The 16,496-nt window shown below is 27.9% G+C and overlaps 4 protein-coding genes and 2 non-coding genes across 6 annotated transcripts; 3 read left to right on the forward strand and 3 right to left on the reverse strand.

Moving 5' to 3' along the window:
• Positions 1-1,158: 1,158 nt before the first annotated feature.
• Bma-odr-4 lies at positions 1,159-4,563 on the reverse strand (the record flags this gene model as incomplete). Its single annotated transcript, XM_043076515.1, has 9 exons — positions 1,159-1,406; positions 1,653-1,850; positions 2,132-2,293; positions 2,653-2,776; positions 2,929-3,045; positions 3,324-3,428; positions 3,695-3,834; positions 4,067-4,163; positions 4,381-4,563. The coding sequence occupies 9 exons, from the start codon at positions 4,561-4,563 to the stop codon at positions 1,159-1,161; spliced, it is 1,374 nt and encodes a 457-aa protein (XP_042932449.1).
• A 538-nt stretch (positions 4,564-5,101) lies between these two features.
• Bm3978 (RING zinc finger protein, putative) lies at positions 5,102-6,865 on the reverse strand (the record flags this gene model as incomplete). The annotated part of the gene is made up of 5 exons (XM_001897213.2): positions 5,102-5,117; positions 5,451-5,566; positions 5,922-5,999; positions 6,345-6,501; positions 6,792-6,865. The coding sequence occupies 5 exons, from the start codon at positions 6,863-6,865 to the stop codon at positions 5,102-5,104; spliced, it is 441 nt and encodes a 146-aa protein (XP_001897248.1).
• A 1,431-nt stretch (positions 6,866-8,296) lies between these two features.
• Positions 8,297-8,903, forward strand: Bm1260 (Uncharacterized protein; the record flags this gene model as incomplete). Its single annotated transcript, XM_043076516.1, has 2 exons — positions 8,297-8,389; positions 8,817-8,903. The coding sequence occupies 2 exons, from the start codon at positions 8,297-8,299 to the stop codon at positions 8,901-8,903; spliced, it is 180 nt and encodes a 59-aa protein (XP_042932450.1).
• Positions 8,298-8,369, reverse strand: Bm14584. The gene has a single exon. It is a non-coding gene; the product is annotated as a tRNA-Gly (tRNA).
• Positions 8,904-10,068: 1,165 nt separating the features above from the next.
• On the forward strand, positions 10,069-10,152 carry Bm14583. Its single transcript has one exon. It is a non-coding gene; the product is annotated as a tRNA-Leu (tRNA).
• Positions 10,153-12,248: 2,096 nt separating this feature from the next.
• Positions 12,249-16,123, forward strand: Bm5755 (Strictosidine synthase family protein; the record flags this gene model as incomplete). The annotated part of the gene is made up of 9 exons (XM_043076517.1): positions 12,249-12,370; positions 12,643-12,744; positions 13,375-13,561; positions 13,783-13,966; positions 14,459-14,642; positions 14,874-15,008; positions 15,219-15,396; positions 15,737-15,880; positions 16,037-16,123. 9 exons carry the CDS (start codon positions 12,249-12,251, stop codon positions 16,121-16,123), a joined length of 1,323 nt encoding a protein of 440 aa, XP_042932451.1.
• Between the last annotated feature and the right edge of the window lie 373 nt (positions 16,124-16,496).

Raw genomic sequence — 16,496 nt, forward strand, 5'->3', positions numbered from 1 at the left:
AAGGAATAACAAATGGTGACCCGCGATTTTGAAAATCCAGATTTCTTGATTCCAAAAAAAAAAAAAAATCTAATAAAACATTATTCGATTAATTCAAATTCCTCAAAAATTTCGGCTTAAAACTGCCTAACAAAGATGCCTGGGCAATAAAGCAATTGAACTTTGTAATAAGAATGAAAGAATTAGTTCACACTTTGTAATAAGAATGAAAGAATTAGTTCACCGTTATATTAATGAGACAAATCTTCAACTATATGTCAATACCAATGAAAAAAACTATGTCTGTGACACATAGAAATTGAAAATTTAAGAAAAAATTTTTCAAATACTGAAACACATATATATATAAAATCATTTGAATAATAAATTAATAATTCAAGATAAAATACAAAATTGGTTGATGTCAACTTCAACAAAAAAGTGCAGGAGTGTTTTTTTTTTTTTATGCTTTAATGAAATACGAAAAATTTAAAACATACTAGGGATATTTTACCATTCCATCAAAAAAAAAACTCAAGAAATGTTCCTTTGCAAATAAACGCTTCGCATCCTGAACAATTACTAAAATATTTTTGAAAAAAAAAAAAAAATGAAATAATCACTATTTAAATTTGATATTTGTAAAAGGAAATGTAAAAATATGTGAGCATTTACACATCTAAAACTACCCAGAAAAATGGAGTGGATATTAATAGCTATAAAGTGTATTTTAAATACATAAGGATCAAACAGGTTAGTTGAAAAAATCCATTGTATCCAAATGCATAGAAAATCACTTCTGTGTAACATAAAGTTAATGTTATAACTACTCCAAAGATATTTAAAGACAATCAGTTCCTCCAGTTTTTTACAAATCATACTGCACTGCTTATTCTAGCCACACGAATACCGGTAAAACTGTAGACCAATTAACAACCTTACCATACTGACACTTTGATATGAAAACCAAATCCAATTTACAAAAGGAAAAATATCATAAAAACAGTTCAAGAAACTGCTTTTTTGCTCTGAAATCTTCTTAATAATTTTGTAAAGCCACTTATTTATTTTTTCAACAAAGGTGAATAATAATCAGAGGTAAATTAACATTTGGATCAGATTTAAGGAGAATTTCACAGGAATAAAAAAATATTTGAATGATAAGGCTTTAGTGAACTATCAAGAAGATATCGTCTTCATCATGAAATAGGCAACAAAGGATAACAGAGCAACAAGTGCTGCAATGAGGAAATAGTAATTTATAGAGGTCATTTCACCAGCTTTAAGTATTGGAGGCAATACAACGGAATTTAAACTTGATGCTGATGAACTGGATCGTTCCACGTGACTAGGCCTATCGTCTTCACTCAACATGTTCAGTAAATCGTTTCCATCCAAGTGACGTTCGCTACTTATATCAATGTCATCTAAATATTTATCACTTAGTCCAGCTTTTGATGATAAATTATTAAACTACCAGCATATGAATCATGGAAGAAATTAAAACTGAAGAACTCGAAACACGTGTCTGCAGTATACATATTTAACGTACTGTCTGCCCTAACAAATCATTATTTTGAATTTAAATAACATAAAATTTTTCATTGAGCTGCCAATTCTAGAAAGAGTTAACTTAAAGTTACAAAAAATAATACATTAAAAGTATTGCTTACCCTCAGAAACTTTGAGACTTAAAAATTCTGCAAAGGACTGTTGTGCATCATTAGCCGTATCACTTTCAAAGAGATAGTCAGTAAAAACGATTGCCCGCTGACTGGGCAAACAAACATAAGCAGCACGAGGTAACTGATGTACCGCTAACCGATCCTTTGGTTCATCTTCGATAACATCAGTACTTTCATAATGTAGCTCTTTGAAATAAATAATAATTTTTTTCACAGATTTATTTAAGGTTTAAAGCATATAGTTATTATTACAAAATCCCACTAGAAATTAATTTTCGATTACGTTCAGAAATTTATTATTTTAAATTTACACCATCATTACCAACTGAAGATATATTTTAATAAATAAGCGCACTGTAATGATACACTAAAGATGCAATTATATGATCATGATTTAATAACAAGCAAATACTTACCAACTCTAATGCAATTATATGATCATGATTTAATAACAAGCAATAACTTACCAGCCCTACTACATAATGATCTTATTAAATGTTCCTTAACAGCATCAATTGCTTGACCAACAGTAGCTTTACTGGGCACTGCTGCCTTCGCAATAGTATCCACAATCAAATCAATAATGCAGGATGAAGATATCTTTTGATTACCGAAATCATGTTTTCCTTCTAGAATTTCGTCCAATCATAATTATTTTGTTTGTTCAAATAAATACATAGTTAGATCTTATGCCGTTAAACAGCTTTTTTGGTTTGGATAGCTATATGTTTGCTAGATTGTAGCTGTCTTCTGAGAAAGATAGTAGATAACTTGCATCATAAACATATCAATCTTTAAATTCAAATGCATCAATCTTTCATTATTTTTATAAAATTCTTGAAGTTTTGTCTAATTTGTTTTAATGTTTTATGAGTGAAAAATTAAAATATCAATGCAAATATTATGACTGACAGGAAAATCATATTATAGTTATTCTCTACAGAGAAATATGCTAGCATAAATTGTTTCAATCATTAATCAAGCGCACCAGCATTTAAAAACATTTCAATATCAAACGCAGTTGGTCCTCGATTTTTCCGATCACGAGGTCTCAGAAACTCGTCTCGTGGTCGTGATAAGCCGTTTATCAATGCTAAATTTGTTTTCAAAAGCTGAAATAAAATTACTTAATTATTTCAATCTTCAAGCTATCATAATAGCGATCAAAACTCAAAGATCAAGACTTAGACGCAGAAAATTCTTTTTTCTTGAACATATAAAAGTTCAGACAAAAAGCGAATCAAACAATGACAAAAATATTTACACATTCAGCCCACTCGCGTATTCCACTTGTAAACTGCTTGTGAAAATCCCAAACACCATCAGTTAGAGGTTCTGACAACCGAAAAGCAACAGATGATTCCAAACGTACCCATTCCAACTGCAGTAACATAACTCGTTATACTATATCTCTAATTACCGTACAGCGCTATAAAAATACACCTAGGATATAAAATCCGAAACATATATTAATTTAACATTAGTCTAGTTCAAGAGCAACATTTTAATAAGGATCACACTACTCCTACCTCACGTCTGGTTTACGTTGCTTACGCTCCAAGTAGCAATTTAGTAATTAAGTATGATCGTGTCAAAAAAGGAATCAATGCAAAAATCATAAACGAAAAGACTTCATCAAAAACCAAATGTGGAGGATACCTGACTGAAGCTCACTTTGGTTTGTGAACCAGCAGCACCTCTTCGACTGCAATCAATAATGCATCCAAACGGCTTCCCCAATGGTGTTTCGATTCCAATTAATATCTGAAATTAAAAAAAAAAAAAGAACCAATCTAAACTTTATAATGTATCTTCTCTCCATCTTTGGAATTCTAAATCTTATAATTGGAAAAGACAAAGAAGAAAAATAAATAGTTGAGGCAAAAAAAAAAGAAAGATGCGGAGAGTTAATCTAACGTGCACTATTCCTTCTTCCAATCTTAGCTGTTAGAAATTGGTAGCTATTACAAATATCCAGAATCTTGTAATCATTGAAAAGCTAAACTTCAAACAACAAGAGATGAACAAACCAACGTATTGTCAATAGGTTTGATGCTCAGAGAACTGAGCGCATTATGACGGATTGCTATCTGGGAAAGTGCTCGAACAAGTATATCACGAACTTGTGCTGACTGCAACGATGCTTTTGAGTCAGCTAACCACAGCAAACCTAAATTATAAAGAATGAAAATCTAGATTTGATTGTGATTATATATCATACTATTTTCAAACCAACACTGAGCAGACATCAAATTCAAAAGAAAAAAAAAAAAAAAAAAACATCACATTATGGTGTAATATTAAGAATCAGCTAGAGGAATAATTACTTAATAAAGAAGTAAGAACAGTTTCAATTAAACTCAGTAATTAACATTGCTAAATATACATTCAAAAACAGTTACCAACTATCATGGTCCCACCAGGTAGAAATCTTAAAACACGTGAACCGGTATCAGCGATCCAATCAGCATCCACTGATTTCGAATGAATATCACCACTCTGCAAAATACACTTCTTTGAAATTGACTAATTCTTACTTCAACAATAAAATAATAACAAAATACATCTTTTCAGTGTATATTTTTCAACTTCATTTCACGATATGATAACTAAATTTCTCTTCAAAATACTCGAGAAACCATTAAAGTCGTGACCGCAATGAGAAGATTAGCGAATGATATATGTCCAACCATGGGTTTGTTTGGAAAAATGATACCTCATCTCGTATAGTGTCAGGATGAGCACACATTGCAATGTGTGCCACATGAAAATCTTCATCTATCTTGGAACCAATCAAAAACCCAGCGCTACCAGTAATTGCATACTTCCTCTGCTTATCACAGTGCTCCCGTATATAAGAATTCAATACAAATTCCAAACACTTATCCAGTAGAATCATTATGATAATTACAACAGCTGTGTATATTTATAGCATTTGTTGATAAGAAGCATCAAAAATTCCTGCAAAAGATATTATAGCAGTTCACAAAGAGGATTCCTATGTATGGCTACAAAAGTATTTGGGAAGCAGTCTGCATAAACATGGTTTTATGTCATTTTCTCTTGGATTTTAATAAACAATGTCATTAATAATTGTACGGTCACTGATTTATACCAAATATTAACTGCTTCAATCAACATCCATAGAAATATTTATTTCAGACAATTAAATGAAAACACGCATCAACGGCAATCTACAGCGGTTAATCATTTCGGTGTTTCAAGTTACAAAATATTGACAGCAATGAATAAACAATCAGTAATCACACTAGTGTAAGAAATACATTGTTAATTTAAATGAAGGATGCGAGAAATGCATTTACCAGTATTTAAACTCGTATAATTTCAAAAGCTATAGGTTTTCAAATCCAATGTACAATTTAAGAAATCACAGGAATAAATACAATACATCAAACCAAGTTTTCGTGCTCGTCGAATTAATTTTTCTGTTTCCTGTAATTAAAAGAATCAAAACAAAACAACAGCTTTTACTGCTACCAAAAAAAGGAGGAAAATTCGAATGTGAACGAGAAACGAGCATTATCTCTGCGACGAAATCTTTGAAATTATTTTGGCAGTATATCTTAATTCCCAAAAAATTTAACATAGCTTCGACAAAACGTGAGCACACAATTACGACAGTGTCGTAAAATATGAGCATCCAACGGTAATGTAGGTAGGTAATTCAGAAAAATGTAGTATCGGAAATGCTCAAAACTTAAAAAAACGGGCAAAAAATAAATCTATAATATAGGACTTAAGAAATATTCAGAAAATTTAGAATACCTTTTTGCTACTTGCTTGCCAAGCATGAATGAACCAACTAAGCCAGCAACAATAGCACTTACTTTGAAAAAATCCCTCCACTTTATAGCTCCAGTCGGTGAATCATCCTTATCATCCTTGAATTATTTTATGCTATTTGATTGATGTTTTAAAGATTCATTAATTACAAAATTTCATTAATATTATAGTGACAAACATGTACACATAAATCTAGAAGTATATCAGCTCCTTCCATTAGCTCACTGCCGAGATAATTTGATTCTCCAACGGTTCCATATTGTACTATTCGGGCAATATAAGTTAGATAAGGTACAGAAATTCTACGCACAAAAACGAACTACTTACGAGATTTTTAAAGCAGCAGAAGCAATAGGATTTTTAAAACAAATACTAAACATTTGTATGTCTTAGAGAACAAAACGCAAAAAAATCATGTTTCTAAATTACCCCTACGAAAAAAAAAAAAATTACTTTGAGATTTAATGCGCGTGCTGAGGGCCTCGGATTTTCACAATACTTCACTAAACCTTTCCCATAAATCGGGATGATCTAAAAAAGAAAAAAAAAATCAATTTTCATTATCATTTTATTCTTAAAATAAAGAATTTCAACAAAATCTGGGAAGCAGGATATATTCCAGGTCGATTTAAAATGACGTGATTTCCAAAGAAATTTCATGTCAATAAAAGCCATGCATATAAAATCCAATGAATGGAAAGTGACCTGAAGATACAGTCACACGCTTAAAAAGACTACAAAATTTAGCCTTCACTTCTCTATAAGATTAGATTATTAATATCTACCAATGCCGTCAGACAAAATATCACTGCATTTTTGTAAGGCACTCTTGCATGATATATTTTTTTACATTTATAAACAAGTATGAAAACATACACCACCATCTCGTACATGCATTTTACAGATAGGACATTGTTTATTTTCATGTGCGTATTTATTCAACCATTCATCAATACACTCCCAGCAATAAAAATGGCCACAGCTAAGAACAACTGGATTCACTGCTTCTTTATAGCAGATGCTGCATTCATACCTAAAATCTTGCAACATCATTGTAAGGAAAAACAAACAATTAATGTGAGATTAACTGAAAATTTCATGAGACAGAAAACTAGCATTTTTAATCAAATAAAGATCACCATCATGCTAACATAATTTCAGAAGCCAACTTAAATAATGATACTATTAATGTCTCAAGGTTTTCAAAATCAAATATTTGAATAAAAGTTTAAAAACTGTGCAAATAAATTCCTTCACTACCAGAATAAATTAGCAAAGTTCATACACATCTACATGGATTGAAATTCGAATACATTGACTTACCTCGAATCGTCCTCGTCGCTAGTGCTGTTTCTAGATTCCCTACGGCACTCACGACGCTTTTCAGATGTGGCCATCGATATATATATATATGGCTTTTCTGCAGTATCTTTTGATAAGTGATATAGATATCACCAAATAAAAAACGTTATTTTCACATCATATTATCCTATAAATCACGCAAAAATACATCAGTGCATAAAGAACATCAAATAAAAGGCGTCAACAAGCAATATTGTTTACTTCACTTTTTTTTGCTGCTTTTCCACTTAATTTTTTATTTTATCTTTTATTTTTCGAAAGAAAAAGTATTAAAAGTACTGCGAATTCGAAATTATATGAAAACAACAGAAAGAAAAAAATTAAGTGTCAACAAACAATATTGTTTATATGAAACAGTTCTTCCGAAAAAATATTTCCATCCCATATTTTCAAAATTAATTACTGCACAACATTAGCAACAAGCGATATCATTGGTCACGTTTATCACGCTTGCAAAATAATCATTCTTCTCCTCGCCAATTACTCTTAAAATTTTACAATTATCATTTCGCAAATAATTACCAACATTCCTTATAACCCGTCCACTTCTCCCAGTCCCTCCCAAATACACCAGCAATCTGTCCAACGCTATGACTTAGTTGATTTCAACTGTTGCAATCAAGTTGCGTCATCGATGCATGCTATTGGTTGTGAAAAAGCTTTGATACGAAATGATTTTAATTGAAGACAATTGTTTTATTGTTAACGATTTGAAATTACTTCTTTTATTGAACAAATTAATTAGTGAAGCAGAAACTTTGGTTATGGTGTTACTTCTGTTACATTCATTATCATTTTATTTGTATGTTATTAAATATCAAACAAATTATGTCAGTTTTTTTTTTTTTTTTTAATTTGTAATTAAATTTCAAAGTTTCCAAATAGTGCAGTATTTGGAAATTCCCCGCATAAAACTTTCTTTTTTCATATTTGAAAGAGCATTATCTCATAAAATAATGATGCAAAGATTATTTGCAGGTATTTGGAATCTTCTGAATTTGAAAAACAATAATCCCAAATAAAAGTGATTTTTTTTCTAACATTAAGAGTATTGCTAAAATAATATATGCTCGCAAGTAAGAGTTTGGAAATTTCCAAATGTTTTCAAATGCTATCTAATTGTATGTGGATAAGATTAAAACTGAACTAGATTAGATGATTTAAAATGTTTTTAGTCTAATTTAGAATAATCCAATTTCTAATTAGAATATAAATAGTATTTCAGTTTCAAATAAATGTATGTGTTATCAATAATAGTCACGAATAAGACAGATGGTATTGTTTATCCGATAGTTACACTATCATACAAATTTCGATTTAAAAACCATATTAAGTCATCCTAGTAAATATACCGAATATGATGCACAATCGTACGAGATTCTAAGTAGTGATCAAAATATGCAATAAAAATTTCTTTCCGCGAGTGGAACTTCAAAGGTTTATCTCTTGATGGAAAAGAAGACGCCATGCGTCAGGGGGGAATCGAACCCCCGTCGATTGCTTGGAAGGCAACCATGCTGACCATTACACCACTGACGCCCGTGATGCCGACCTATTTCGTAATATATGAATTCGAATTTGAATTTGAATTATATTTGTATTCAAAAAGATAACTTCGAAGTTGTATCATTGTAATATTCAAATGTACTTAAAAGTGGAAAATTCACTCAAGCTAAAAGCGGATTATACAATAATTTTGAATAACTGATTATTTCCCTTGTTTTATAACGAGATATTTTCAAACAATTTGTTTTTACAGTGATATTTTTGCAATCAAACTGGCAAAAGAGAAATTTATTTTTTGTCGAATGTCAATCACAACTAATAATGAATGTTATGATAATAATTTTAGCTATACAAAATCAAATAATAATGTTAATATGTGATATTAATTTTGCTATACAAAATATCAGAAATATTTAACGAATTATATTTAACGAAGTATAATATGGGCATTGCTCATTCTGTTAATTATTTATTTTTCAGGCTTATAAATTGCACAAATTAAACTACCAGTGGGATCAATTGGAATTGTCAAAAAGAAAGCGAAATTACAATATAATGTCGAAATAATTTCGTAGACAATGGTTAATAATATATAAAAGTAGTTAAAATTACCATTTGCTCAGTTTTGCGTTTATTAAGCTTCGATTCGGTTCTTTTCGGCATGCATTTCTCAACTCGCTCCAATAAACTGTGATGCAGTAGGAAGTACGACATTTTTGTGAACCTTAGTGAATTATTGATATAATTTAATATTTACTTTTGTTTATTTCTTTATATGATGTCATCAAAGGTTAATAAATTCACTGATAATACTGTGGAATTACGATAGTAACAACATATTTGTTAAAAACTTTACCAACAGAAGTAAATGTGAAATTTATAAGCTGAACTTTCGAAACGATGAGATTTTTAAATCTACTAAGATTTTTATAATTTGTATTAGCATACAATGGATCCACCGTTTTTTGGATTATTAAAATTATCTAAAAGTGATTGATTTATCTGAAAGAAGTTCTTCTTTTAGCATAAACAATATAATCGCTGATCTGAATTTTTTGAATTTGTCAACATTTTTCTTTCTTGTTTACACATAACTGGCATTTTTTAAGAATGAATAAATGTATTAAAATGCATAATATAACAAACTTTTTATTAGTCTTTATGCAATTTACCCGAAACGATGAACAACTTCCCATATTCATAATAGTTTTATTGCAATCTATGTTTTGTATCCTCAAAACTTCCAACCAATCTGATTCAAACACTTCATGTACTTCACAGTTTCTCGGCATAATTGGGTTTTTTGAAATCATGATAATATTTTTTCTATGCTTTTGAATAGTGTTCATACATATATATATATATATTTGAAATTGATCTTAAATAAATTCCAGTGACGTTATCAGTTATACTGCAAGAAACTTTGTTGTTCAAAATTTAACAATAGCGTTGTTGGCATACTATTGCTGCTTTATAGCAAATAAGGTAATTGGTATAGAAAGGTTGACAGGTTAATATTTTCGGAATGTTTCAAAATGTGCAGTGCTTTCTCATTGTGTCCTTCTTTTTTTCTTTTCTCAATTGAGCTAACGACTACTGTGCTATAATGACTTCTTGTCACCACCTTTGTCTGCATAAAATGAATGTCATGACCTTTGCTTGAACAAAATGAACTAACCTTTACTTGGACAAAGTGATGGTTATGTAGAAAGAAAATATATGTTAGGGCGGAGCAGCGATGGCCGAGTGGTTAAGGCGTTGGACTTAAGATCCAATGGACGCTAAGTCCTCGTGGGTTCAAACCCCACTCGCTGCAAGTCAAACCCCACTTTTAGTTTGCTTTGGTATGAAATATTGCAATCTGAGGTTTTTGACAAATACGCATAAAAGATTTGTTCCTTTATTATTAATATTAATAATTCGTTAAAATAATTTATCAAATGAAGAAGGAAATAATTAAAATAACTTTTTGATAAATATTTTAAACTGTTTAACAAAGTATTGGTTTCATATCTTTATATGATTATAGTTTCGTATTACTATTATTTAATGAAATTCTGTAAAGTATTAATTGTTAAAGTAATCCATAATACATTTGTTATTAATATATTTGCTATCACTTGCTAGATTTTTAATAACTGTTTTTGTTAAACTTTAACAAATGTCTATTTACTTTCATAAAAATATCAAATTTAAATTGTTTCATAAAAAATCATGACCTGATTAGTAATTATATTGTGTCAATCTTTTATGATAACAATTTTACTTTTTTCTACATGTTATCATAACATTTATTTAATTATGTAGCATAATATTCCTGATAAAATAATTTTACAATATAAGATGAATAATTTTGGGGGCATTTAACACGTTTGTCAATCCCGAAATAAGTGACAACTAAGAATAACAGTCAGTTCATTCGTGGTTCAATGATATACGGCAATTGAAAGTAACAATTAAGAATTATAATAGTTCTTTTTTTTTTTGAATGAAATAAATTAAATTGAGTTGTCGAGTGTTCAACTTTAATATTATTATAAAAAGTATCGAGAAAACATAATATTAAGGAAATGTGATATATTCCTAAATGTATATCAAAATTGTTTTCAAATTTAGATTGTAATAATTATTTTCAGTAATAAATTAATTATGAAATTTCATCATTGTGATGATTTATTGCATTCCGTTCATTATTAAAGAAGTTTTAAATTGTTCACTGATTCATAAATGCTTACATAATGACGTAATGAAAGTGTATAATGCTACCCATCATAATCAAAGGACAGCTCTAATATTTTAAACTAATATTTGACTAATTTCATGATGAAATTAAGCTATGGATTAAATACTTAACGAAATAAAATTACGTTTGTTGTGTTCCATTATATCTTTGTTGTGATATATTTCCTTCTTTAGCACTCCAAAAAAAAAAAAAAAAAAAAAAAAAAAAAAACAAAAACAAAGAACAAAAATCTTGAAACTAAAACTACTGAATGATATATTACCTATATTCTTCACAGCGATTTTTCTCGGAAGATAAATATTGTTAAGATGAATAACTAAAAAGAAGATATTGAATTAAATTACCTTACCAATTTGTGGTAATTACTGTTATTTGAAATTTTTTTAGTTAGTATTTACTTAATGATTGTATAATGAAATTCATTATTACAGTATTTTCCTGCATGCATTAACCAAATAACCACTACTTTACTTCGAATAATGAAATGCTATATAAGCAAAATCTCTTTATTAATGCAATCTAAAATAAAACAATGTAATAAAACATTTTGTTTTGTAAACAGAAAAAAATTGTTTCAAAAGATTTTTGAAGAATATTTTCTGAATAATGTATTAAACAATGGATGAAAATAAATAAAAAAAATCGATTAAAATATTAGCTCGAATTTTTCTGGTTTTTTTTTTCTTTCAGTCATATGCTTACATTTTATTCGTTCTTTTCCATTTATTTAGCCAATTTAAAATATACTTCTAATGTACAGCCAATTTGAATGCAATAATAACAACAATGTAATAAAAATAGCTAATTTGGATGTAATATTAGCAACAATAATTCCTTTGTCTATTTTATTTCCACTTATTTGTCCTAATTTATAATATATCATTTCCTATCATCAATAATGATACTAATTTATGATATATCATCCATTATAATTGATACTACTAGTAGATGAAATATTGTCAAATATTCGATCTAAATCTGATCTTTCTCATTTTATGATATTCTCCTTTATATGTATCTCACTATAATTTTTTTTTCACCATATTTCTAACAAAATAGCACTATGAATTAACTATTACTTTATTTTTGTTTGGTTTAAACATTTTAAAATTTTTATTTTCATTTATTCATTAGTGTTAATTATAGTATGCAAATTGAATAACTATTAAATGGTAAGGCGCAGAATAAATCGACGTAACAAACGTCAACTTTACGGCGTATTGGGAGAAGATTCATCATTATCAGCTATAATATATTTACCAAAAACTAAGAAACTACGACAATTTCCAACGTATATTTGATAAATTTCCTGAATAATTTTAAATTTAAAAATTGTATAAATTAAATCATAGATAAACAGTTTCAGGATTGCTTCCTTATTATAAACAAAATTTTTGATCATTAGAAAGTTTACTCGAAATTCAATAATGTTTGCGAGAAAAAAATAAGTTTAGAAATTTGTTCTTTGATTACACATTATTTTGGTGCAAACAATGATAATGGAAAAAATCATCAGTTAATTAATAATTAATAAATAATAGCAATTATAATATTCATCTTTAGTTGTCAACGTTTTTGTTTGTTTTCATTTGGTTTATTTATTTCGATCATCTTGGCATTATTATTAAACTATTTAAATGAACCTATCCGATCTATAAAGTACAGGTAAAATTGAAATTTAATTTTTATTAGTTTGTTTTTTAAATTTTCAGATCTTTATCAAGATCTGTTAGAGTAGTTTCAACAAACAAAAAGATTACGGGCAAGAAGAAAAAATGGGTTGCCATTATCAAAAATTATTTTAAAAGGTCATATCTTATATGCACAAATATACGAAAAATTATTTTAAAGAAGTAGTAACTTTCGATTTTTTCAAATTTTAATTAAAAAAAATGCAAACATTCTCATATTTTATCTACCAATATTAATTAGCTAAATTCTGTAGGAAAAATTTTAATTAAAATCTTTTTAGTAAAATATTAAGATATTACTTTTATAATGTTTGCTGTCATAGAATTAAATAGAATACTGATGGTATTTAATAATGTTTATGGATGTAAATTAGAAGTAACTTGATAGATAATACAATTGCTAGTAATTAATTGATTATAAGTATAAAGGATGTAACAAATTTTATTTTTTTTATCTTTTAAAAGTATGTAAAATAATTGATTGACTTTTTTTTTTGCTTTTTTTCTCAAAATAGAGGAATAATATGTTAGAGTAGTTTTTTTGTTCCACTTTTTTCCTTTAATTTATATAAATATTTACATTCTAAACTAATTTCAATTTTAGACTCCCAAAACCACCGGAACTTACTGGTACCTTAAGACCAAATCAGGAGTTAACCCATGCAGAAATATTGTTGCCAAATAGAATCAATGGACCGGAATCGATTGCAATACATGAAAAAAGTAAAACTATATATGTTGGACTTAAAACCGGTTTGATTGCTGGAATTGAAATTGATAGATTTAAAAAGGTAGACACAGTTTAATGCTATTTTTTATGTATTCTAATTTTGATATATAAAATGAGTGTTATGGCATTATAGCATCGAATCAGAAAAATCTCTTTATGAAGCATAAGCTATTAAATTCATATCCAAAATGAACCGGAATTCTTGTCAGAAATAAGTAATTTTGCATAGAAATACATAAGAGTGAGGTATATTTTAATGATTAATTGTTATATAATCAATAGGTGAAGTTGGTGAAAAGTATCAAATTATTTAAAAGACCGGAATACAACAGGCTATGTGATGGAAGTTATCATTCAGTACTGGAATGTGGTCGTCCTTTAGGAATGCGGTTCAACCGGAAAAATCCTGATTTATTACTTATTGCTGATGCTTATTATGGAATTTTCGAAGCAAATGTTCAAAATGGTATAAACATTCTAGAAAAAAACCAAGAGAACATTACCAAAAAATGATCTATTGAGAGGATATCTTAAATATCTTAGTATTTTCATTTATTTGTAGTAGTAAAATTTTCAGGATTACATGAGAAGAAAAAATATTAATTCGTCAAAACTGAAAACATTAATAACACTTCTGATAAATGTAATATAAATGGTGTTAATTTGAAGTTTTCAAATTCTATCGGTTTTTCAAAATTTTCTAAATTTTATTAATTTCAAATTATTACCCTCCAGTAATTTTTCAAATTAGCAAAAATTTAAATACAGTTTTTTAATAGCATATTCAATCCTTTTCTTTTTTTTTTTTTAGTGCTCTAACAATTATTTAATTAACTAGTTATTTATTTTCAAAAAATTATAATATTTATTAAAAAAAAATACATATCAATACTAATAGTAGTGAATTCTTGGAATAATTTTTTATAATTAAAATTCATTTAGGTATATGAAATTTTAGAGACGGTAAGGCAAATTTTAAAGCCTGGAACAAAGATAGCACATAGCTTATCTTGGCCAGTTGTCCATTTTAATGATTTTGATATCAGCCAAGATGGACATCATATTGTTTTCACTGAACCATCTCATCGTTTTGCTGACCGTGATTGCTTTTATGCAATGGTTGAACATAGATCGGATGGAAGGTAAATTTGCTATTTCAACTTAAATTATTCATCTTGAAGAAGTGATTTTCAGAATTTCCTGTAATAAAAGCTCATCAGATATTTTCTTGCAAATTAATTTAGATTCAGGATTTAATAATCTATTTTGGTTGAGTTGAAAATTTGCAAATTGCTAAAATATTAAATATTGATTATTAATAAAAGTCGAAATTAATGTACAAAAATTTATATTTTAATCATAATTCTATTTAGATTATTACATTATAATATGCATACCGGTGTACTTCGTGTACTGATCGATGATTTATATTATCCGAACGGTGTGGAATTTGATAAAACTGGAAAATGTGTATTTTTTTCCGAAATGGGCAATCTTCGAATACTCAAGTCAAATTTTACTGCCAAATTTATCAAAAAATGATTATATTTAACGCCTTAAATGACGATTACTTTTTGAACTCATAATTTTCTAATGTTAATTTAAACTTCAGTATTTTATTAATGTGTAAATAATAACTTCAAATTTTTGATTACTTTTTGTTCTTGCTTTACAATTAAATATTCACTTTGTTTAATTATTTTTTCTCAGCTTTTCAGGTATTGTTTCAATTATAAATCTGGGAAATACATGATCGTAGCAAATAATTTGCCTGGATATCCGGATAATATTCGAACAGCCAATAATGGAATGCTATGGGTACCACTTGGCCAAGTTCGCTTAGAAGATGATTCTTGGATTACTGAAAGACCTTTTCTAAGAGATATCATTGCTATGGTATTTCTTTTTTTTTTTCTATTGTTTTACAAATTTAAAAGAATTATGTCATTATTTACTGATTAGTCAAAAATTGGAAAATTTTCAAAAGTGTTTAAAAAAAAAGTCTTTCTTTCTCTTTTTACCAACCAAATTTCTATTGTCATTAAGCATTTTTTCTTTTATTGATAAAATTTTTAGGAAAAAAAAAAAAAAAAACATTCAAATAGAAAAATATTGTACTGATAATACCTATGGATACTTTATGGGCAATCGTTATCTGTCAGAAAATACCGTACTAATATTTCATACGGATAATTTATGCAAAAAATATAGACCAAAAAATATTACATTATTACAGGTAGTAAAAACTCAAACGTTTATGACAATTCTTGATTATTTCTTACCCAAATATGGCTTGTTATTGCTTATTAATCCAGCTAATGGTACAATTATGCGAAGCTTCCATGATCCTACCGGTTCAACTATAAATTCAATTTCACAAGTAATAATTTTTTTCTTCAGTTAGTTAGTTTTGTTTATTAATTAAGATTTTATCATTATTTTATTTAATATTTTACATAGTTGTATATATTGCATATATATTGTACTTTGTATATATACAATATCAGTGGTAATTATTCTTTTTTTTCTTGTTTAGGCGATCGAACTTAACGATGGTACTATTCTGCTCGGCGGTGATAGTAATACGTTTTTGGCCAGATTTAAACCATCAACAATATTATGATATGATTTTTCGTGGAGCGAAAAAGAAGACCTGTTCTTATTTTGAAATGATTAAATCATTTAAATGATTTCTATTTCATATTTTAATTCATCATGCAATTGAAGCCTTAAATATACAATTTGCTTGAATTCATAATTTAAAATAAATAAAATGGGAAAATTTTATTTGCTCAGGATCGAAAATTAGAAATTATAAAATTGGCTTATTTCAAAATCAATCATTGCTAATAAGTGATAATAATAATAAATTATAATGATGAAATAATGTAGTAATAGTGATAATAATAATCACAATAACAATAATAATAAGATAATAATACAATGACAAAACAGAAAGGAAATTTTATAAAACTACCATAAAAAAGGAATGAAAA

The sequence above is a fragment of the Brugia malayi genome (genome assembly GCF_000002995.4).
Source record: "Brugia malayi strain FR3 genome assembly, contig: Bm_v4_Chr1_scaffold_001, whole genome shotgun sequence".
In the NCBI taxonomy this organism is placed as follows: Eukaryota; Metazoa; Nematoda; class Chromadorea; order Rhabditida; family Onchocercidae; genus Brugia; species Brugia malayi.